We start from the raw sequence: 25,452 nt of genomic DNA, 5'->3' as shown, positions 1-25,452 counted from the left end.
TAGTTCTTCAAGGATCATATGTCTCACATCTTCAGAAGCATTGGAAAAAAGGACCATCTTATTTAGACAAGAAACCTGTAACAATTAGAAAAGCTTCATTGAACCGATAAAGGAAAAAACTCCCAACCTCCTACTTTATTCCACATAAAATGGGAATTTCCATCTTAATTTAGACTTTCTGCCAGCGAGCCAGCAGGGGTAGGACTTGGAACCTTCCCTCTCACAGACGTTGTCTAGGCAAAGATGAAGGAGGGAAAATCGGCTACAAGACACCTGGCTATTCTTACTTCCTGGGAGGGTGAGAGGGAGGAAAATGTTGTCCTGCTGGCAATTCTATTTAGAAATGCTTTTCTTTACAATAAGATGACAATTTAAGAAGGAGGAGGGGAAGGAGAAGCAGCTGCCCACACGGAGTATTACTTTAAATTTAATTATTGGAAAATCACTGTATTCAGGCCAGGAGAGGGAAAATATGGAAGGAAACCAAAATTAAGTTACATAAACATGGTGGCTAGGGGACCAACAATCATCTAAAGGAAGCTCCCATGCTGCCACTAGCAAAGAGGAAAACTGAGATCCAGAACAAGTAGAATGTCATTCTCATCAAGCTACCAATCCTTCTGGTATTGAGCTATGAATGTGGATTACACAAAACCTTTAGCCATGAAATCTACAAGGTATTCATATAATTATCTATCTATATATACAACACTTTTTCTGAAAATGGAGAGATCTGTACTCTGGTCTAAAAAAGAGGCTGACCCACAATCAGTATATGAAAATATTGACTGAATTCAGTCCCTGCTGTGAAGTATAATGACTTATAAAACTAGTTATAAAAATGTATAATAAATATACTTCATTCTCCATCTAATCCCAGTTACTAGGATTTAAGTTTTACTGATACATATGTACCCATGACTTAGTGGGATTAGAGTCAAATTAAGGGATAGAGTGGGCCTAGGCTATAATCTCTACAGGAATCTAAAATAATGTTGAAAAACATCACTGGGAATAAAATCAGATTGGGGAAAATCATATGTGCCAGAAAGGACTGTGTGTGGATAGAGTGGGAAAAAAAACTTTGAAAGAGGCCTGAGGTAGGAATGGGAGTAGTAATGAGTCCAGCCAACACACACACACACACACACACACACGCTTCATCTTCACATTCACAAAGTGGTTTCTAAACTGCCTTCTAGGGAAAGTGGGTCCCATTAGCTTTTACCGTGGGGTATGGATTTGCTGAGAGGCGGTGAGAGGCACACTGCCACCCGCACTTCTCCTCCCCTCCCCTCCCCTGCAGAGACCCGCTTCTCCCAGGATAATGGCTGAGGAAGTGTTTGAAGAACAGTGGACATGAAGGGGTGCCAGACCACAGCCTTCCCAGAACACCTGGGGTTTGCTTGTGCCTGAGTGGAGTCAATGTCGCATTTTAACATTGACTGACATTGCCTTGATCTGTGGCATCTATTTCTATTTCTCCTTCCTATCTTGTCCTTGTTCTCTCAAATCAAAACTCACATTCCCATAGATCTCAGTTCCTTTTGAGGCAATCAAAATATGTGATTAAAGTGATTCATGGGGGTGGGGGGGGCGGTGAACCAACAAGATTTTACCCTAATAGGGATTACTGGTCACAAAGGGGACTTGGTAACCAATATGAAGAGTTCATGGGTAAAATGTGTTTGGAGATCTTCCATCCTGTCTCTAGAAGAGCGACAGCTAATTTTAAACGTCTTCCTGTTACCCTACCTTCCCCTCCCCTATGTCCCAAGGACCTACCCATAAACCTGCCATATAAGCACCCTCCATTTCCCATTTAATTAATTCTGGGTCAGTTCCCTGCAGGTGACCTAGTAAAGGGCTTGATGGTTAGTTCTGAGAAGACACTGTTCATTCAGCACCTTCCACATTTACATACTCCAAATTCATCCACTGATAAATGATGTAGAAAAAGCCAGGCTACCACTACAACCAAAGCAGATGCTGTCTGTCGTATGACTCGACCCCTGAGTTTGCTCAGAGTGATTCGAAACTTCAGTGAAAAGTAACTGAAGACAACGGTGTCCATGATGAAGGGAATGAAAGCTGTTTCCCTTCCTAGAGAAATCACTTAAAAAGGAGTGGGAAAAGGAGAAGAAAAAGAAGGAAGGAAGAAAACTGGGTCGACACTTGGCATTTACTTGAAGAGGAGCCAGCAGAATGTACGTGCAGAGACAGTTTCACAGCACAGAGGGAAGGCATCGATCAGAAGTCTTCCTTGGCGCAATTAAATTTCTTTGGTGGCAGCCTCGGCTGGGAAGGCAAGGCACAAAAGTCGTGTTCAGGGTTCTGAGGGCCTAGAGGTGGTGTCTGCGAACTTACGGGGATGGATCGGCTCAGGAATCTCGCTGAGGAAGAAGAAAGGCCGGTGTAGGAGGGCCGCAGGGCGGTGGTGTGCTCCTCGGTCTTGGCGCTGTGAGGGCCCGGCTGACTGTTCAGGGCACTCCCGCTGCTGCTGTTGCTTCTGCTGTACTGGTTGTTGTTGAGCTCAGGGTAATTTCTGGCAGGCGGCTGGGAGCTGCCATTCAAGAGGCTGGTGAACGGGTTGGCTACGAAACCCACCTTGGAGGGTGAGGCAGTCTTTTTGTTCTCTGGATCGTCTGCTGCAGCGTTCAAGTTCCCTAGAGAACTGGCTAGCCGGGAGTTTATGGAAAAGCTGAATGAAAAACACAGGTGGGGCAGGGGGGGAACACAGACAGCCATGTGTACTCACGCAGAGTTCACGTTTCTAAAACACACGATTACGACATTAGGGGAATGGGATGAAGACAGTTCTGATCAACGCAAATGGCGACAGAATTGCTCTTGGTGATATTATAATATGTGGCCTTTAGTTATACATGGTAAGTTCCTCTGTCAAAAGGAGTTAAGACTCAAGAAGCTGGCTAAAACACTTTGACCAGAGATCCTGAAATAGAATATGTGCAGGTTTCTACTTGCCCTGTGGCAGGAAGTAAATGAAAAGGACTATATAAGGGGAGAGTAGAAAGCAGACCTAAGTACAAGATTTAACGTCTATATATTCAATCATACGATTACGTCAAACATCCCTACCCATTTTAGTTCGGCCCATACACATCAGGGGAGAAACGACCATGTCATATATTATTAGTCTGCGCCACTGAGCTCTGTTCCCTGGATCATGTTAGGCAAGCTCTGGAAAGGGATGCCATATGGCATTCCCTCCACAGCCATGTCCCCACAATTCAAGACAGGAACAGAAGGCTAGAGGGTCGCAGCGCTTTTTGTGGTTTCTCCCCTTCCCCCGGTCCCCTCCTCTCACAAACTTCAGCCAAACTCATTGTCTGCTGCTGCCTTCCTTTACCTCCAGCCAGTGCCTCAGAAGGAGGAGAGAAAAATTACCTTCTTACACTGGTGCCTGAGGACAAGGAGCCTCTGTTTATCCTCTTGGCCATCACCGAAGGGGACAAAGCCACTTTTGAGGTCTTCAAGCCAGATGCAGATCCTTGTGGGGAAGAACTCAATCTTTGTGGAAAAAAATGGGCAAAGCGTCACACAAAAGCTGTGTTATCTTAACATTCAGCAATCGACTAGGACAAGATAAACTAATAAACGTTAAAGAGATCATAGCAGGTCCTAGTAACAGTAGCCAACACGGTCGCAGCCCTCACTCTGTGCTGAGCACTCATCTAAGAACCTGTCAGACGTTAACGCAGCTCCTCCTCACAGCAACCCCACGAGGCAGTGAAGACTGCACTTCGCAAGTGAGCAAATGGAGGCACAAAGGAAAAGCTCCTCGTCCAAAGTCACTATGCGAGTAAGAGGCAAAGCTGGGATTCAAATCCAGGATCCAAAGTCCTGGACGTAACCACCATCCTGCCAGCCTTGGTCACTTCCCTTCCTTGACACTGGCATTCATTCCTTCCAAGCCCTTAGATTCTACCTCTCTATATTTCAAATCTATCCCCTCCTTTCCACTCTGCAACTGCCGTAGGTGAGGCCATCATTATTTCTTATCCTTGACTCCTAGCAGCACCTTTTAATCTGGTTCCTTAAAACTCACATTCTGAATAGCTCCAACAAAATCTAAAATATCTAATCATGTGGCTTCACTGTTTAAACCATCTAATCTTTCTTCAGTGCCCAGAAAGCCTAAACTTCTTGGCTTGGCTTCTAAAACCCTCCAAAATCTGGCATTTGCCAATTCTCCTCATCTTCCCACCAGACACCTCTTCTCCAGCTACAGAAAATGCCCTGCGATCCCTGGACGGACGGCATTCACACCTTTGTCCAGTTTGCATACGCTATTTTTCCTGCCAAGGCATCTTCTCCTGTCCTTACCTCACCTCTACACATACCTTTTTCTTCCACCTCCATCTGACTCACTCCTATTGCTTATCCTTTAATGGTCCAATCAGCTGCTACCTCTTACAGCAAGCCTCCGCTGAATTCCCAGGCGGGGTAAGCATCCAGTTTCATCATATATTCTCATAGTAAGTCACAGCTCTTATACCACATTTCATTGTCTAATATCATCTACTTCCCTCGAAATTAGCTCCATTACGAGCAAAGAACTGTCTCTCGTTTCAATTCCCAGACTAGCACAGTGCCAGACTCAGAGTAGGTGTTCAGGAAATATTTGCTGAGTGAACAAAAAGGGAAAATTGACTCAAATCTGGACTACTAGGGCCCAGTCATGGTTTTAATACCAAATGTGTTTTGTCCTGGACAAATCTTTTAATGTAGCTGGACCCTGTTTTCTTATCTGCTATAGAAAAGCTATTTACTTGTAGACTCTTTTCTTCATCATCTTCCCTCCAAACAGCAGCTTACGACATGGTTTGCCCCTAAATCAAGAACAGGAAAAGTTGTACAAGGAAGCAGCTCAAGCTTCTGGAGAAGTCTGGGCCATCTCAGAGCTGCCCTCACTAAACAACCCTAAAACCTAGAGCTGAATAAGAACAGAGCTGAGGAGTGAATCAGCTTTTTTTCCCCATCTGTTGATGACAGTTTTGGGCAAACATTTCTACGGCCCTCACCAAGACCTACCCTGGATCCTGGTACCACTTAGACCACCAGGGAATGTTCAGGGAACATTTTTCCAGAGAAAAACACTAATGTTTCCTCCTCAAATGGAGAATAGGGAAGGAAATAAAACTAGAAAACAAAGGAAGGGAACAAATACATGCAAAAATAGGAGGAAAGAAGAATAACAGAAATGTTAAAAATTCAAGCCAAAATCTATCACTGGCTTGAAAGGCATGTTGCAGAGCCACTGTAGTTTATTAGAGATCCCACTAGGCACTGGGCACACCGAGTACATTGGCATCATTCCCACAGCCATACGGCCCTGTAGACACCTCAGGAAAATAACTATTTTTCATGGTGAGCATTAAATATAAAGCATATTGTAACGATCTAGAACAGAAAGGAAGGAATTTTAAAAGTGAAAAGCTGTGGGCAGTTTATTTCTATGGGCTTAAGGGTTGGGAAATGTATCTAAAGGGTAGCATTTGTTTATAAGCTACTGGAAATTCAACCTGGTTGACAGTACCTGGAAGGCTGGGACACTGCTCTTGGGTGCCCTTTCATATCCTCCAACCTACAGAAACCAAAGACAAATGTTCACACAACACCAGGGTCACACATTTAAGCCAAGACCAAAAGTCACATCATCTGCAGTCAGACCAGGAAAATTATTAAATGGGCAAGAGGGATAAACCTTGCAAATGGATATTAGTATTTATTCACTTTATAAAATAAATCCTAGAACCAGCAGGAAATCTATTTTAGTCATTTTGTTTCCTCTTGAATTTCATTTACAGCAAAATGCTTTTCCATCAGAAGGTGGTATTGCATCTACTCAGGTTAAAAATGTTTGATCACGGTGCCATGATGCTGTTAAGAAAAACTAAATTCCAAAAAATGAGAAAATTTCTGAGAATAAAAAGAAAAAGAAAAACACCATGTTGGAACGAGCCTTCTAAAGTTTGTGTAGTGAAGATTCTCTTGCTTCTTTCGCCTTTTTATTTGCCAAGTTACACCCCAACTTACCCCTTCCTCCCCCTTATGATTTCTTAAAAATCAAATATAAATCTGTTTGAAGTTAATTTTAATCAATATAATGCAATTTCTTAGAGTTTCAAACAAAAAATGGTGAATAAAAAAGATTGGTAATGTAAACTGATCTTGAAGAAACTTCCACTGACTTAGACAATATATATAGTGAAAACAGCATGAACTTTCAACAGTGCTGGGTTTGAATAACAGCTAGGGAGTGATTTAACCTCTCTGATCTCAAGCAACCAACACAAATGTGGGTAATGGTGCACACCTTTTGTGTTAACTCAGTTAATCCTCATGTCCAAACTAGGCGCCTAACAAGAATCCTGGCCCATAGCAGCTGCTCAGTAAATGGTACATTTCCTCAGTTTCCTAGTGGTAGTTGGTGATTATTACTAAGTACCAAACTTGCTATCCCACCTTTCCATTTTACTATAGAAAACAATCACCTCAACTTTGAGCTATATGAACCTTCATTTTTCAGGGCAGGAAACCAGTACCCAAAGCACAGATAATGGTATGACCAGACCCAACCTGACTTAAGTGTTATAATCCTCCCAGATAATACATAAAACTAAATTCCCTGTCAGGAGTCTGTTTGACATTTATCATACTAGCAAAACATCTCTCTTGCTATGCATTTCTCTCACTTAAAAATCAAAGGAAAGTAGCAACTTCTGGTTATATTCATTTGTGTACTTGCCATTCCTTACATTACAATAAAGAATCTTGATATTTACAGATTTTTGTACCTACATTGATTCTGAAGTCTTTTTTTTTCACTTAATCTGAATTATCAGAAGATTCCAAAGGTTGTGGTCAGAAGTTAAGTCCCATCAATTGATTCTGATGAGTAATTTCAGACCTCCAAACCAAGATGGTTTATAACTTTACAGGCAAGAATTGCTTATTCAATTCTCAAAAATAGAAAGTAAGGCTAAGGAGTTAGGATATACAAAAAGCTTGGAATACTATACTTATCTGCACACTCTAGATTAAATACAAATGCTTGGCACATCTGTGAGAATTCACCATAGGATAGGAAACCCATTCACAGGAGAAGAGTCCATTCCAAGTGGAATTTTGAAGAGTCTCAGAGACAACCAACTGCTTAGCAGTTTAAGGTGGAATTCCAGAGATTAAGATGCAGCAGCTGCTTTCAATCAGCTTCTAAAATTTAGCTACTCCCCGCAGTGATAAAATAATTTAAAAAATGACACAAAATAGTAATAAACCAAAAAATGAGAGGTAAACATAGTACTTATAGAATGATATTCAAAAGAGAAGATTAAATATTCTATCCACAAATGGAGGTACAATATAAACTTTAAAGTTTCAAATAGATCTACCTAAATGCACACGATGGTGAGGAGCGTGGCTGTCTCTGACTTTTTAAGGCACGTAGTTTGTCTCCCTGGGTTATATTATTTTTCATTTCCACATCTTCATCCTCTTCTAAATTATTCTGGAAAAAAAATTCATGTTCCACAGAAAGGTCATTATGAATAATTCTACTTTATATAGATTTCTTAATAGTTTATGGATTATCTCGGTATATGGATATGTTTTATACAGATTATCTTAAATAGTTTTAACACACTATGAATTTAGCATTGGCCACATATATACTAAAGAACACTGGACTAATCACCAATTAAATATACTGGTCAAATTCCAAATCAAAGAAGCATGGGTACGGATGTGGTAGAATTTATTAAAAGGAGCTCTGTTACAATGGACCACAACCATGGAGACTTTCTTGCAGACAAAATCATGCTTTTGAATATAGCTTAGACATAGGTTGGCTCAATAGATACAGTACAAATATTTTTCCAGAAGCTACCAGCACCCATCACTGCAAATTCCATAACTTGTTCACATAAGTGAAAGATAAAACAATTTAGGATATCTATACAGTAACTTATTAACATCATTTAACACTATTAAAAGCACTGAAGATTTTTGCAAGCTTACTAGACTGGGAAAGTGTGTTTCCTGCTGAAACAAGTCTTGTAGTTGGAAATATATATATAAGTACCACACCAGGCCTTTTTTGCATACCAACTCACATTTAATTCTCACAAGCCAGGGAGCGGGGGTGGGGAGGGCACCATTACCCTTAATTTAAAGATGAAAAAAGGAGGTGCTTGTGGAAGATAAGACTATTGCCCAAGCTCCCCTAAACTCTTCATGACAGAGCTATGATTTTAAAATCAGATTTCTTGTCCTCAGATACAATGTTCTTTCTAAAATATATGCCACAGCACACTAACATTGCACCATAAAGATTGTATTTTGTATTTTTCCTCACCTGAAAAAAAATCAAAAGGTTTGAATTTGCTAAGATCATTTCTAGCCATAAGAGTCTCCTCTCTTCTTGAAAGCTAGAAGTCTTATTTGATGAAGAATGTACAAAAACGCACTTCCCTCAGTCACAGTTTAGTCATTTTTGACAGTCATTCCTGAATCAAAACACTTTTTTGTTCCTTGCCATCTATTTTGGGGTCCATGGATTCACCTGGGGCTCAGTAGGCATGTCCTGGGTAAAAAGACCACACCTCACTACTACAGCTCTGATTTAAAAAAAAAAAAAAAAAGACATACAAAATATACAGCTAGTAGGAAAGAAAAAGAAATGAAGATGAAAGCTTCCCAGAGGAGACAATCCCTTAGCTGAGTCTTAAAGAATGAGTACAAGTGAAGCAAGCCAAACCAAGATCACAGGAAGGGCCATGCTGGCAAAGAACACCAATTTAACAGTCACAGGATCATGGAACCTCAAAGTCAGGGGGTTCTCTTAGCGTCATTAAGAAATGCCCACCTATAAAGTCCCGAGGAATCAATTATACTATTCATCTTTGTCCATACAATCCCAGTGGGGGGAAATCTACTACCACCCAAGGAAGCCTGCAGGAACAGAAATCAGGCATGCCTGAAGGCTAGGCTTGCAAGCAGGATAGTACACCTGAGAAGCTGAGCTTAGCTTCATCTAGCACCCAACATGCTGGGTTGGTAGCAGTTACTTGTGCCTGATAGAAGGACAAGCACATAGCCAAGAGGCTCCAAAATATGAGGGGGTATCAAGAAGTATATAAGCCTTCATAAGATTGGCAAGGAGAGCTTCTTGAAGGTCTGACCGGATCCACACCCCAATCAGTTTCACTGTCTAATGAGTGCCTTAGTGAGAAAGCCAGGAAAGCATGTTTGTCTATTCAACTAGGAGAATCTTCATGTTCCCAGCTCTAAAATGCCTTCAAAATTCTAAGGAAAAGTAATTCTCAACTTGAAATTGCAATATTCAACCTATCTGTCAAGTGTAAAAGTAGAACAAAGGTACAAAAAGTTACCTCCCTCACAATCTTTCTGCGAAAACTATTATAGGATATGCTTCAGGAAAAGGAAAGAAAACAACATGAGATCCAGGAAAATTAGGGATCCAACTGAGAAGTGTGAAGAGAAGGCCTTGGGTCAGAACTCTATATTTTGGCTGTAGAACAATTAGTCCAGGTTGGAAGGCAGAAGTGTCTTCAGGAAAACAACGGACTTGGTAAGATTTTTTTGTTGTGTTGAGATTTTGAAAAATTTTTAAATTGCTTGGCACAATTTGGGGAGCAGGGGAGACTAGCATTCTCTTTTCCCAAATATATAGAAAACTACACAAATAAAAAGAGCAAATAACTCTAGGGGGAAAAAAAGAGAGCTTCAACAAAGGAAACAGTCATAGTGGGCTACCAAGCTCAACAGTGAGCAATATTTACATAGTAATAATGTATACATTATTTGGGTTTAACCAAAAATTATAATATAGCTATACTGGGAAGCTAGGGGAAGTAGAGGTGATAGCAACGTAGGAGAACTAATCCTATCTACCATAACCAGGAGGCAATAGAAAAATGTACAAAATTGATAAGCTTTTAAAAGTAGCATTATAGCAAGATATTTAGAAATTTGGCAGTGAAAATATTAGTATAATTTGCTTACAGGTTTCTCCCATTTGAGAATGGGTCTCGGGATACAGAAAGGTGGGATAGGGAACTGATTTTTTATCAGAATTCAATACTTTTGATATTTCTAAAACTGTGGTCATGTATTATTTTCTAAAATAAAAATTAATTTTAAAATATACAGCTAAAGAAAGTAACAGTATATTTATATTAGAGTTACTTTACATGTGTTTATTTCTCCCACTTTATTGTAAATCTTAAAGGTGAAAATTTTTTTAATTATAATACATTTCAAACACGTAGAAAACAACAAAATGATGTAACAGCCAGCCATGTACCTAACTACCCAGAATTAATATATTTTTTCTTAAGCTCCTTAAGGAGTTTACTTAGGTACACTGGCTCTCAAAGAAAAAGAAAACATTATATATTAAGTCTCAGCGCTCAGCCTCTGGAGAAGGAAACCATGTCTTTTCCAAAGAAAAACTATATATATTTTACCATATAATACTTGTTTGTCATAGGTAACAACAAACTACAGAAAAGAGATTTAAAAAAAATATTAAAGCCACCTACATACATATCATCAAAAGTAAAACACATTAGCATTCTGTCATATAGTCTTCCAGACTTTCCCCTGTGCTATACATACCCCACCGACACATTTCTTCCTCTCAGAAGGAGGTTGAATTATACATGCTGCTTTGTAACTTACTTTTTCACTTAAATATACTACGGAAGTGTTTCAGGGTAAATTTTAAAAATCTTCTACATTATCATGTTTTATGGCTCCATAAAATTCCATTGTCGAGATATATCAAATTTTATATATTTTGCCCTAAGTCAGGCTGTTTGCTGTCTTTCATCACTATAAACAGTTCCAACAAACATCCTTCTATAAACACATGGTTTTTGAACGCTGTCCTATTATTATTGCCTTAAGATAAATGCATAGAAGTGGAATTGCTAGATTAAAGTCTCCTGCTACATGTTATCAAACTGCCCTCCAGAAAGGTTACACCATTTTAAACTCCAACTAGCAATGTTTAAGAGCTTTTTAATCCCCAAACCCTTGCTAATACTGCATACATTTCTTTAATCTCATACAAGTTGATAGGCATAAATAGCATCTGTGTTTCTTTCATTCCTAGAGAAGTAGCACATTTTTTTATATTTACCAACCATAAGGGCCCCCATTTTGTTTTATTTGTGTACATGGAATTTTCACATTGATTTTTTTTTAAATGTTGCATACATTATCTAATTTTATTCTTAACAGTGATTCTGAGAAGTAGGTGGGAAAGGAATTCTTTTTTTTTTTTTTAATTAGGGAGGAGTTTTACTATTTTTATTTATTTATTTTATTTTTGGCTGTGTTGGGTCTTCGTTTCTGTGCGAGGGCTTTCTCTAGGTGTGGCAAGTGGGGGCCACTCTTCATCACGGTCCGTGGGGCTCTCACTATCGCGGCCTCTCTTGTTGCGGAGCACAGGCTCCAGACGCACAGGCTCAGTAGTTGTGGCTCACGGGCCTAGTTGCTCCGCGGCATGTTGGATCTTCCCAGACCAGGGCCCGAACCCGTGTCCCCTGCATTAGCAGGCAGATTCTCAACCACTGCACCACCAGAGAAGCCCTGATTTTTTTTTTATAAATTTATTTATTTTCTTTATTTATTTTTGGGTGCATTGGGCCTTTGTTGCTGTGCATGGGCTTTCTCTAGTTGAGGAAAGCAGGGGCCACTCTTCGTTGCGGTGTGCGGGCTTCTCATTGCGGTAGCTTCTCTTGTGGAGCACAGGCTTTAGGCGTGAGGGCTCAGTAGTTGTGGCATGCAGGCTCAGTAGTCATGGCTCGCAGGCTCTAGAGCACAGGCTCAGTAGTTGTGGCACACGGGCTTACTTGCTCCGCGGCATGTGGGATCTTCCCAGACCGGGGCTCGAACCCATGTCCCCTGCATTGGCAGGAGGATTCTTAACCACTGCACCACCAGGGAAGCCGCACATTGATTTCTTAAGGGTTCTTTACATTTAAAAAAATTACCTTCATTTGAATGTGTTGTAAATATTTCCTCCCAGTTGATTAATGTGAGGAGAATAACTCAGAGAGATCAAGACTGGGGGCGGGGGGCACAGCAGTGGTCTGGTGAGAGATGACAGATTGGATTAAGGTAGGAGAAACTGCCTGGAACTCAGGACCTGGGGAAGGAGGAGGGAGGGGGAAAGATCTGGACACACAGTACAGGTCTGAGAAAAATCTGCTAAAATATAAATCATGGGTTTTTTTGTCTCAACCTATCTCCCCTTATTTTATTTCTGTGGCTATTGTAAGAAGTTTTAGCCATTTTTAGGACTAAGAATATAAAACATATGAGTTATAAGATTCTTAGTAAATGATTAACAGCCTTCAAACTCTTGACAAAACTAGTTATATACAATGTTATTCAAAACACATTTAAATTACAAAATTAAGAAACAAAAAGCCCCACACACCTATGGTCAATTAAACTTTGACAAAGGAGGCAAGAATATACAATGGGAAAGAGAGAGTCTCTTCAGCAAGTGGTGTTGGAAAAGTTGGATAGCCGCATGTAAATCAATGAACACACCCTATCACCACACACAAAAATAAACTCAAAAAGGCTTAAAGACTTAAACATAAGACAGGACACCATAAAACTCCTAGAAGAGATCATAGGCAAAACATTCTCTGACAGAAATCATACCAATGTTTTCTTTTATCAGTTTCCCAAGGCAACAGAAATAAAAACAAAAATAAACAAGTGGGACCTAATCAAACTTACAAGCTTTTGCACAGCAAAGGAAACCATAAAAAGAAAAGACAACCTACAGAATGGGAGAAAACATTTGCAAATGATGCACCCAACACGGGCTTAATTTCCAAAATACACAGCTCATACAACTCAACCACAAAAAAACAAACAACCCAATCAAAAAATGGGCAGAAGACCTAAATAGACATTCCTCCAAAGAAGAAATACAGATGGCCAATAGGCACAGGAAAAGGTACACAACATCACTAATTATTAGAGAAATGCAAATCAAAACTACAGTGAGGGGCTTCCCTGGTGGCGCAGTGGTTGAGAATCTGCCTGCTAATGCAGGGGACACGGGTTCGAGCCCTGGTCTGGGAAGATTCCACATGCCACGGAGCAACTGGGCCTGTGAGCCACAACTACTGAGCCTGCGCATCTGGAGCCTGTGCCCCGCAACGGAAGGGGCCGCGATAGTGAAAGGCCCACGCACCGCGATGAAGAGCGGCCCCCGCACCGCGATGAAGAGTGGCCCCCACTTGCCGCAACTAGAGAAAGCCCTCACACGAAAACTAAGAGACCCAACACAGCCATAAATAAATAAATAAATAAAGTATTAAATCCTTTGCTGTCATTTTAAAAAAAAAAAAAAAAAAAAAAACTACAGTGAGGTTCCACCTCACACTGGTCAGAATGACCATCATTAAAAAGTCTACAAATAACAAATGCTAGAGAGGATGTGTAGAAAAGGGAACCCTCCTACACTGCTGGTGGGAATGTAAGTTGGTGCAGCCACTGTGGAAAACAGTATGGAGGTTCCTCAGAAAACTAAAAATAGAATTACCATATGATCCAGCAATCCCACTCCTGGCCATATATCAACAAAACTATAATTCAAAAAGATACATGCACCCCTATGTTCATAGTAGCACTATTCACAATAGGCAAGATATGGAAACAACCTAGATGTCCATCAACAGATGAATGAATACAGAAAATGTGGTACATATATACAATGGAATACTACTCAGTCATAAAAAAGAACAAAATAATGCCATTTGCAGCAACATGGATGCAACTAGAGATTATCACACTAAATGAAGTAAGTCAGAAAGAGAAAGACAAATACCATATGATATCACTTATGTGTGGAGTCTAAAATGTGACACAAATGAACCTATCTATGAAATAGAAACAGACTCACAGACATAGAGAACAGACTGGTGGTTGCCAAGTGGGAGGGGGTTGGGGGAAGGATGGAATGGGAGGTTGGGGTTAGCAGAGGCAAACTTTTATATATAGAATGGATAAACAACGAGGTCCTACTGTATAGTACAGGGAACTATATTCAATATCCTATGATAAACCATAATAGAAAAGAATATTAAAAAAAAGAATGTATATATATATATATATATATATATATATATATAACTGAATCACTTTGCTGTACAGCAGAAATTAACACAACATTGTAAATCAACTATACTTCAATAAAAAATATTTAAAAAAAAAGAAAAAAAAACTATATAGAAGAGGACTTTGGTCTCCTGGAATCCTGAATAAGACATGCAGACAGGAATATAACCAACCCCTGTATTTATCAGGGCACTTATAACATATACTAGGTCACAAGCACCTGTGTGGGGAAAAGTATATTAGAAAATAGAGTTCCATTTGTCATGAGGCATAAATCAATCCCAAGAACTGGTGGACCTAGGGCAGTTTGAAGATGTTTCTCATCAGGTACTGTTACACCGCATTCTTTATACCAAATTCATTCCTCATGATGACTAACGATAAACAAAGTCACAAATGATAAATGCTGAGAATCTAATCCAGGCCTCCGTGTGCTCTTGGGCTCCAGCCCCTTTCCCCAGAGTCCCAGTGCAGCCCCCCTCTTGCTCTCAGTTACTCTGGAAGCAGCAGATCCCCTGAAACAAAGCCACACGATTGCTGGCAATGGTGAAGAAGCCTAGTTCAGGGAAGACCCTGATATCTTGGCTCCCCCAAGGACAGGGGTCTGTTCTCAGACCCCCTGTCGCCCTCTGGAGGATCTGAGCATCAGTGCATTTTCTTTTGGATACAAGCCTGCCCTACATAAAGACAGGAAAATAAGAGTCAACTAAAACACATAAGGAAGGAGCATTTTTAAAGATATTGTTATTTATAGGTGATGGTCTAGCTAAAGAACAAATAATAGCATAAAATATGAAGATGTATTTTATTCCACCAGTTGTTCTCTATATGCAGACAAGATGAAAACCAAAATCAAATAAATTAAATTGTGCCCATAGATTTCAGTTGGATAAATTACTGAACAACACATTAATAAAATGATAATGGAGAAAACTACTAGGGAGGTCGTTGTGTATGCCATTAAGAAAAGATCTTTTAGATGAAATATAGCACACTATGGAATAAAGACGGAAGAGTTATAACAGAAAAATGACATAAAAGGAGAGTTTGAAATAGAAACAAGTAAAAATAGAAGTCTAAGGACTGAAAGAAAAAGACAAAAATGGAATTTTTAGCAGATTTAAATGATTTGGCAAGGAAAAATGACTGGGTCATCTCTAAAATTCTTTTCATCTCTCAGATGTTAAACCTATGAGATGTAAAAGTTGGGGAAAGGCAAAGAGGTCATCTTCATAAGTTGTTTCTGATCAATAAAAAGTTTGGATTTATCAGAGCCCCCCAAATTCGTCTTCTCTTCCTTCTCCCTGCCACTGGTTCAGACCTCTGTCACCTGGACCACTGCCTCATGACCAGCTCCCTGGCCTTCCACCCCTGGCCACACACAGACACCAGCACCCCTTCCACAGCACAGCCAGGGTGAGCTCCTCAAAGGGTGAATCTGCGTACTGTCACTCCCCTTACTGATAGCCTCTGGTGGATCCCAGCGGCTTTCAGATTGGACCTGGGATGCCTTAGTGGGCCTAAGAGTGGAAAGAAAGGTGCTTAAAAGTACGGCCTTAGAGATTTAATTTGTACTTCATAGATTTTTTTTTAAGATGTACCCTGCTCATGGGCAAAGGATTTTATAAATCATGGTAACTCAATGATGTAATTAAAACACCACACTCTTATTTACCTGATTGTCAATTCATGTGAACATGGCTAAACCTCAGCAGCACCTGTATCTCATTAATATCTCTAACTCAAGAGTACATACTGACTGGTGTGCTAATACTGGACTGTCACCCTAGAGGAGGAAAAGGAAAAAACAATTGCAATTCCAGGAGAAATTTATTAGGACACGTTGGCTAAGGTTATGTCCAAAATGACTGTATGCAATGTACTAGAGCCACAAAGAGGACCCAGTGGAGAGGCAGCATAGTACAGTGAGAGGCCTCAGGGTCAGAGGGCAACTCTGGAGCCAGAGTGCCTGGGTTCAAATGACAACTCCACTCTGTACTTTGTGATCTTGGGCAGGCAGCTTAACTTCCTCTACCTCAGTTATGTCATCTGTGAAATGGACCTAGTAAAGGTGCCTATTTCATACAGCTCTTCTAAGTCCTAAAATTAATCCATGTAATAAAGTGCTTAGGACAGTGCCGGGCACATAGTAGGTGCTATTTAGGTTGTTGTTGTTGCCCTGTAAGCTCCTCATTTAACTCCTTATACATCTGGCACTTTAAATAAAGTGCATTAGGTTCCATTTAAAGCCATTTTTTAATAACCCCAATACAGAATGGATCCTAAGGCCACTCAATGTCAAAATGAGCATTTATTGTTGGTACTATTTTATATTTGAGCACATGCTACCCTTGGATAGCTTGGATTATTACCAGTTTCATGTCTGTATTCTTGTTTGTTTTCTGTGAAACTGTCAGTCTTCCTTCATTCAGGTAATATTTACGAAGCCCCTGTGGGCTAGGAATAGACTTATGATGAGGGCAGATAGAAGCCTCCATCCTTACAAAGCGTATTGCCCAGCAAGGAAGGCGAGGTAAGGACCATGGAGGAAACGGACAGTGCAAGGCAGGGGCATGAAGCAGGGAGCCCACTCCAGACCCACAGATGGGCTGTGTACATTTCATAGTTCCTAGTCCAGCACTGAAGACCAGGTTAAATAAAGGAAAAGCCTCTATTTTTAAAAGATTTCTCACAACTCTAAGTGCGTGAAGAGAATTCATTAAAGCCACAACCTACTCCATTACTATGGCCTGAATCATTCTGGTTCATACTTTTGATTATTTTCCTTTTACCTACCCCATAAGCACTGAAAAACTATACATTCAAGCTCCCCAAATCAGGTAACTACGGAGCTTCCCAAGCTTCCTAATAACCAATCACAGGAAAATTCCTGTAGGCTTAGAAATCAAAAAACAATTTGCTATCTCTGCTTTTAATTTGACTTTAAAAAAAAAACTACCTCTAGAAGAACACTGGCTTTTTGCACTTTCTCTGTATATAAACTAAATAAATCCAGAATTTCCATGGGCTTCTGTCCTGAACATTGGTATAGAACTTGAAACATTAAAACCCTTGCAGCATTCTTGATGTATTTTCCCAATTGGAATTCACAAGAATGATAAAGAAATCACTAACTCTGTTACACTCACTTGAGTAAACTAACTCCCATATTCATGGAGACAGCACCAGATAAGCATGGCAATAAAAAGGCTCAGAATCAGAAGAGGTACTTGCACAAAGCATCACCTAACTATAAAGTCGTCCAAAACCCATAGATATGTCACTATCTACAATCTTAACCACACCATCATTCTCTAGTATTTCTGAATTCTTTCATTTCTGTCCTCTAATTTCAAAAATAATAGCACTTCTGAATGAGAGCTAAGTAATTAATTTGGGGGATGGGAAATAGGAAGAAGGTAAAACAGCCAATATCTGAATATATGCTCATATTTAAAACTGACTTATTTTAAATTTCAATCATATTGCATTCATCACCCTTCCAGTGATAAATGTTAATCAGTCTCAAGTTCAACAAATTGGGATCTAAAAGAGTATGAGAATGAAATGTTCTAACTACCAGATGTTAATTTAATACAGATTATGATATAAACAGCATTATGTTCCTGCAAGATAAATATATTTCTCAGATAGATGGATGGGTTTCGCATGTGCCTCTTCAGAGGTCATAACTCAAAAGACTTATTTACTTGAACTCAAACCTGGGGAGGAAATGCTGACCAGAGCAACAAAGTGTTCTTGTTTAGCTACATTATCTCATTAAAATGTCAGATCCTTTTTGTTTGCTTTGAAAAGGCCAAACCATAACACAGAGACAAGAAAAGGTCTACAAAGGCTCTGAACATCAACACGACCTTGGGTAATAAGATTTACGCTTGGTCAGGACAGATGACTCAAACCAGTAAACTTAGCCACTTCATCAGTGGCTGTCCTGGAGAACATACCACAGGGTTGAAAACTCAGTTCCTCCAGCAGTCCCCATCCTTCCTCTTGAAGAAAACACTCCCTATCTCCAAGCACTCCTGTTATCTTTCCTGGTGAAAAAAAAATCTGTTTGGGATGCCAATTGTTGACCTAACAGAGCTATGATGCATTCTTTCCATCCTTGAGGGCTAAGCTTGTTCAAGGCCCTTGTCCATGTCTAATGGGTCACTGCCTAATTGAATGTAAATCTACACTTGCTGCTTAAATATTTTAATAGCTTTTTTGCCCCTTTAGTGACATAAAAACATAAACTAGGTGCTTAGCTTCACCTCAGGCATATTGTGGTAGAAAGAGCTAAACTAGGAATTAGACTACCAGCTCTTAAGGTGGCCCCACTGCTTAAAAACTCTGTAACCTTGGGCAAGTAAAAAATTTTGTGCGACCCAGGTTTCTGATCCACACAAGAGAGGAAACTAGAACAAATTATTTCAAGGTTGCTTCTAGCTCCAAAAATGCCCATGATCTTAATTCTTAGTAAATCACTACCATTTTTATTCAGAGGTAGCAGGTGTAATAGAAAAAAATATGGATGTGAAATCAGATAGACCTGGACTGAATCATGTTTCTGACACTGAGATTAGAACTTCTCTAATATTCAATTTCCTTATTATAAAATAGAGATAATATTGCCTTACTCACCAGGTAGTTATGGAGATTAAATCAGATGTGTATGTCAATTGTTTAAAGTGGTTTGTTTATAATGGAGTCTCAATTTAAAAAAAAAAAAGTTGCCCCTGATTATGTTTTCAACTCTGGACTTACTTTAGAAATCATGAATTTGAGGCTTCAATGTACCACTTGTGGTATGTAATATCCAACTGTCCCATTAAGATTTTTCTTCTTGTTATCTATTTCCATTTTCAAAGAGAAAGTTTGCTTTTCTATTTCTTTTTTGTAAGTATTTTCCAAACCAGAGTAGACTCCTTTATAATTGTACTCCTTAAATTACAGGTTTTTTCTTTTTAAGGATAATTGCTTTCTTTGCTTTTATTATTGCTTTATAGGTGTTGACTTCATGCCTAAAAATTTAGTACTGCAGCATTCAGAGAAGAGATGTGGCTATGTTATATGTGTTCAATTGGGAAACAAAGAAATGCAGAACGTTAGTCTTAAGGAGACACAAAAATCTTCCTGGAAAAAACTCACCTCTCCAAATCTCTCCACGTTTTGTATTTTAGATAAGTTTCCACCAATAGACATATCATCCAAGCTAGAAAGAATTTTATTAATACTTCCTTCACTGGATGGTCTATTTTTCAGTTTGGATCGGAAAATGTCTCCTTGGACCCATAACGATGCCTGTTTTCTGTAAAAAGGAGAAAAAAACAAAATCTTTGAAATAAATGAGTATCACCTCCTCAAAAGTATGATATCTTATAGACAAAAAGATTAGCAGATAGACATTTGCAGATCAGACTAGAAAGATTATGAAGTCTTAAAGAAAAATAAAGTCATTTTCTGAATTCCAAAATAAATTATTTAAAGTTGTACAGATGAACCGGTTTGCAGGGCAGACATTGAGACACAGATGTAGAGAACAACCATATGGACACCAAGGGGGGAAAGCGGCAGAGGGGTGGGGGGTGGTGGTGGTGGTGTGATGACTTGGGGGATTGGGATTGACATGTATACACTGATGTGTATAAAATGGATGACTAATAAGAACCTGCTGTAAAAAAAATAAATAAAATAAAATTCAAAAAATAAATAAATAAAGTTCTATATTAAATACAAAACCCTTCTTCCAATATATGTCTATATAGCCCTACCTGGGTTGACTATTAAGGTTCTCAGTGCTTAAAACAAATTCCACAGCCATAAAGATAGTGAGCCAATTTGTCTTTTAAACATGAATTTGAAATCTGTAATATAGTTCTCAAATAGCAATTTGATACATCTGTAAAAATAGCTGAAGCGAAATGGACTCAAAGATGTAGGTGAATAAACTTAAGTTAGATGGAGATAGTACCTTAAAAAAGTACCAAACACCTAACTGTATGTGGTATCATGAAAAGCCATGAACATATAACTTTACAAACCCACTCTTATAACCTAAAAATAAGGTTTATGCCTCAATTAGATGATCCTTTGGGAAAAAGAAAATGTATTTGACATTCATCTATAAGCTTTCCTTTATTCAAACAAGACATATTTACAACTGTTTTCAAGGTTATAAGAAAAGAACTTAAATGTGTAAGTAAAATGACAATCTGGGGCTACTATTTTTATTGATTGAGTCACCTACATGTATTTCTTTTAAGATAAATTACCCCCACAGAACAGTTTTTGTTCTGTACTATACCATACTGTACAGATTAGAATTCAACCAAAAACATTATTGTTCATCATAAGGAATACCAACATGCAATGAAATAATAGCATTATCAGGGAGATGCCACCAATAAGAACATAGATTTCTTTTGTAAAGCAGCAGGAAGATCGAGTAATACTTTCTCTCAAAGATTCTACATATCACAGAAAATCCAGGTTAAAACATGAGAAGAAAAACAAATAACCCTCCCTGAAATGTACTGTCTCACTGAGCCCTCAGGAAAGGAATCATCTTTCCTTTTAAACAGGAATCCGTCTTTCCTTTTAAACCATGTTTATTCTCAAATCAGAACTTTATTGTTTACAGTTAAAAATTGTTGAAAGTCTTGAAGAAGAGTTTATCCTTTAAATTACAGCAAAACTTTACATATGCAATCCCTCCAACCAAGCAAATCCATATCTAGGTGTCACACTACAGAAATACATGCTTGTGTACAAGATACAAACATGCTTGTTACAATATTATTTGTAATAGCAAAACAATGGAGACACCCTAATGGACAACAGCTTATTAAATTACAGTAGATCTATTCTGTGAAATATTATGTAGTCAGTAAAAAGCCTGGGATGAACTCACATGTGGTGACAGGGAAGAGTAGCCATGAAATAAAGCATTAGTGAATGAATAATATAAGTGACAGAGTGTGGAAAGTGTGATCCTGTTTTTAAAAAACAAAAACAAAAGGGAAAAAGGTTACAATTCACAGTTCACAGTTATTTAGAAGATTATATGCCAAAATATTAATGAGTTACCCTGAAGAACAGTGACAAAGGAAAATTTTGCTTTCTACTACATAATGTCTACACTTTTTTACTTTTTTCAAAAACAATGTGCTTTGTTTGCTTTTGTAAAAAAAAATAAATGATCTGAAAATAAATAAATAAAAATATAGCTCAAAGCAGAACAAAGATAGAGTAATTTTGAAAAAGAACCTTTAAAGTTGCTATCATAAAAGATAGCAGGCAGCACATGACTACACTGTGTTAACAAGAGCACCTTTAGAAGTCAGGAGAAGAAGTGCCCAAATGTTAACAGCATGGGGTAGGACTGAATGGTTGAGGGGCTTTCTTTATTTTAAATATAATATCCTACCCTACTTTCAAATAAGAAATTTTGTTATTCTTTTACTTTCTGCTCATTTTTCAGTATTTTCCAAATAAAGCAAAAGAGAAAAAGAAATACCTTTAGATATAATTTCTGAGACAGCCTGTATGGATACAGATATATAGATATAGATGTAGAGATAGATATGGTACAGATATAGGTAGCCACTATAGATATAACACGCTGTCCACATACAAGACTGACTTTTCATTCCTAACATTGTTCTAAAATTGAAACTAGATTAAAGAATGTTTCTAAATACATTAAATTTTAAAATAAAAATTCGGTGGATTTTTAAATATATGAATAAAATTAAAATTCCAGAAATCCACACACACCAATTCACTAAGGAGTGTGGCAGTATCTACATTCTATCATGGCAGATTTTTTTTTGCTTCTTGGAAGCAAACTACTGAGGAGTGTTTCCTGAGATTAGGATACATAAGTTGATGAGGTAATTTTTCTATACCAGTTGTAAAAATATGTATTCAGGGTTTCCCTGGTGGCGCAGTGGTTGAGAATCTGCCTGCCAATGCAGGGGACACGGGCTCGAGCCCTGGTCTGGGAGGATCCCACATGCCGCGGAGCAACTGGGCCCGTGAGCCACAACTACTGAGCCTGCGCGTCTGGAGCCTGTGCTCCGCAACAAGAGAGGCCGCGATAGTGAGAGGCCCGCGCACCGCGATGAAGAGTGGCCCCCGCTTGCCGCAACTAGGGAAAGCCCTCGCACAGAAACGAAGACCCAACACAGCCATAAATAAATAAATAAATAAATAAATAAATAAATAAGTAAGTAAGTAAGTAAGTAAATAAATAAATAAATAAATAAATAAATAAATAAAAATATGTATTCAAAACGAACTCTTCTTAACTTTTTCTCCCTTTGTGGAAATCTTCATAAAACCATGGAATAGCCTTCCTGATACTTTGTATCTTCAAAAATTCTTGCTTTAATTTTTTGCTCCTCCAAACTTTTTTCACTTACTGTTACATCTAGCATAACCTTTTATGTGATGCTTGAATCTATATCCTTCCAGTAGTAGTAAACAAAAGCACAGTCCTTGGCACAGTACGGATACTTCAAAACATAACTGTTAAATTTATAAATAATAGAGGTCTTGGACCTCTGGTCAAAACTCCCCAGTAATAAAGAACTACTTCTTCACAGGGAAAGAAAACTCAGCCCTGTCACAGATAATGAAAAAATCAGCTACATGAAACACACAGAAAGGACAGGGATAAACAGATAAGACAGAATTCCTGCCCCTCAAGAAATTCCCAGGTTAGTATGAGAAAAGTAAACAGCTGAAATCCAATATTCAAGCTCTATGACCAAGATTTGCTTAGGAGCCTAGGAGAAGGGGCCCTTAACTCAAACTGAAAGAATCAGACTGAAGTTGTCTGAGAATCCAGACATTATCTAGAAAGATGAGCAGGGCTTAGCCAGCAAGAGTATTCCCCAACAAAAAAAACAATGTGGGCTTGAAGAAACAGTGATATCAAAGAACACAGCATGTATGGAAAACTGTTGTTTGGCTTGGCTGAAGCCCTTCTGCTTCATAGGAGAGGAGACGGGAAGCAGCTCCTGACAGGCTCTGCACACCACGCTAAGGGGCTTACCTTCGATCTCAGAACTGAAGGAAAGACCCTGTAAGGATCTTTAGGTATAAAAAACATGAAGAGGGAACAGAAGCTGAGAAGCTGGAGGCCCAAGAGGATAAATTGAAAAAAATTCTAATTCCAAAATGTTATAAACTTGCTGCCAACCTAAAGATGAAGGTGACAACATGACACCTTCCACTTGCTCAGTTTAAAAGACTCAATCTGTCCCATCACTGGAAAGACTTCATTTAAACCTGAATATACAGATGATAAGGTGTCAAAGTTGATTTGTGTGTTGCTAAGCGATGCTGTACTCAAGTGCTCCTTAAGAAAAAGCAGCACTTCACGCAAATACCTTTTTTAATGACAGTGGAAACCACGCTAGCTTTTATTGTGGTGTCTATTACTCCTTAAAAGCCTCATCTCAAACAGAAGAAGTAAAACATGTATTTTTTTAAGTATTCAGCATTTAAAAATCAAATCCTGTGAAGCTAACACACCAACTCAAAGTAAATCTCCCAGTAAAGTAGTGCATTTTCTAAGAGAGCGTAACATAACTGACCCTCTACCAAAAAAGAACAAGTGCTTTGAAGTAACTTTGAACAGAGTCTTGTTGAGAAAAGTAGCCAGTGCTAGGGTCATTATTTTTGGCCATGTCCTGGCCCTAGGTTAGTCAGGTTTGGGCTAGCCAAGCCTGGGACATAAGAAAACAACTAATTAACTTGGCCTCATTACGAGCCAAGTCATAGCTAATTCTGATATAAAACCTTCATGAGTCTTTAAAAAAACAAAAACTGCTTTTAAAATTCCTCTAAAGAAAGTCAGGTCAGTTGCATTGTTACAGATATTCCTGGTTTTGAATTCAGAACACAGTGGCAGCCAGAGTGCAGCTTCTTCTGTTTGTGGCTGACCTCTTCTCTCTCACTTTCCTGACTGTAACCGAATCCCATCTCCACACCATCCTAACTCTTCCTCTTCATCACTTCTTCCATCCTCGACACATAATTTTCTAGTATGACCTAATCCTGACCCCAGTGTCCATCCAAAGCCACCATTTGGTCATTTCATATAGAAACCCAATCAACTTTCTACCTCGACCTAGGCCTCCTCTAGCTGTGACCTGAGCCCCAATCTGCCCTGTGTGCCTCCTTCCACTGCCCCAGGGCTCTTATGGAAACAGAGTAGTTCCTGGTTCAAAGAATTGGGCTAATGAAATGGTCTAACCTGATATCAAAGGAAGACAGACTAGACAGCAGTACCCAAGATTCAGGGGGTGGGAAGGAGACAGGTATTCAAGGAGTTCTACTCTCACTTTGGAGAGTAAGAATGGAAGATTTAATAGGAAGATGCTTAGAAAGAATTTATGAGGGTATAGGGAAAAGTTCTTGATCCTGAAATACACAAGGAGAGAAAAAAATGACTTAGGGAATTCCCAAAAAGATTCAACGAGCTAATTCTCATTTAGGGATAGAACCCCACAATTAGGAGCTAGATCACTGGTATCATACCAAAGTACAAACTTTATAAGTAAACCTAGTGCTTTATGGCTTACATTTTGTTTTTCCAACTCTAACCCTTTTACACAGGAAACATAGATCTAGCATTATTCAGTCAACAAATAAAACATATTTTAATAAGAAAAAAAAAGGAAACAAAACAAAAACCATTCAATCTTCTATCTTCAGTAACTGATATGAGTATTTCAAGATAAATTTCTGATGCCATCATTGCCAAAAATTCTTACATATACCTTATCCTTTTTACTTAGACCCATATTAGAATTTTATTTTTGCTTAGTCAGTAGATTCAATGCCAATTGAAAGTCAATAAATGGATCAAGTGATGCAACAGTAAATACTGAAAAGCAATATAACTGAGTGTTACTGCAAAAATATGACTGTCAAATAAACAGTGCAAACTCAAACCTATGCAATGTGCTTGTTAGTTTAATAAACAAATCACAATATTGTCTATTATTATTTTAATTCTTTTGTTCACAATATTTCAAATTTTAAGTACTGTATTTTAGGAAAGACAAGTTCTTAAATCTTCAAAAAAGATTATTAAAAAAATTTAATCCATATTTCTTGACCTAGCCCATGTATCTTAAAAAAATACTATAAATAAATTATAATTTAAAACTCAAGCGGTTATTGTTAGACATTTTTAAGCACTTTTCCATTTTCTTGAACAGGTCTTCTTCATCTTATTTT

At 38.6% G+C, this 25,452-nt stretch overlaps 1 protein-coding gene across 4 annotated transcripts in view; it reads right to left on the bottom strand.

Annotated features, from left to right (window-relative positions):
* Positions 1-25,452, bottom strand: part of CDC14A (cell division cycle 14A) — a 182,393-nt gene that overhangs the window by 16,087 nt on the left and 140,854 nt on the right. The window contains exons 12-16 of one of the 4 annotated variants that reach the window (XM_059900504.1): positions 19,348-19,507; positions 7,419-7,534; positions 5,561-5,608; positions 3,409-3,531; positions 2,368-2,701 (exon numbers count right to left, since the gene is read on the bottom strand). In XM_059900504.1, coding sequence (XP_059756487.1) covers positions 2,368-2,701; positions 3,409-3,531; positions 5,561-5,608; positions 7,419-7,534; positions 19,348-19,507 — 781 coding nt within the window. Of the gene's footprint in view, positions 1-2,195; positions 2,702-3,408; positions 3,532-5,560; positions 5,609-7,418; positions 7,535-19,347; positions 19,508-25,452 lie in introns of those variants that run through there. The other 3 variants (XM_059900490.1, XM_059900496.1, XM_059900512.1) reach the window with 3 other exon arrangements.

Source organism: Balaenoptera ricei, chromosome 1 (genome assembly GCF_028023285.1).
Source record: "Balaenoptera ricei isolate mBalRic1 chromosome 1, mBalRic1.hap2, whole genome shotgun sequence".
NCBI lineage: Eukaryota > Metazoa > Chordata > Mammalia > Artiodactyla > Balaenopteridae > Balaenoptera > Balaenoptera ricei.
This window is presented reverse-complemented; position numbering and strand designations above follow the sequence as displayed.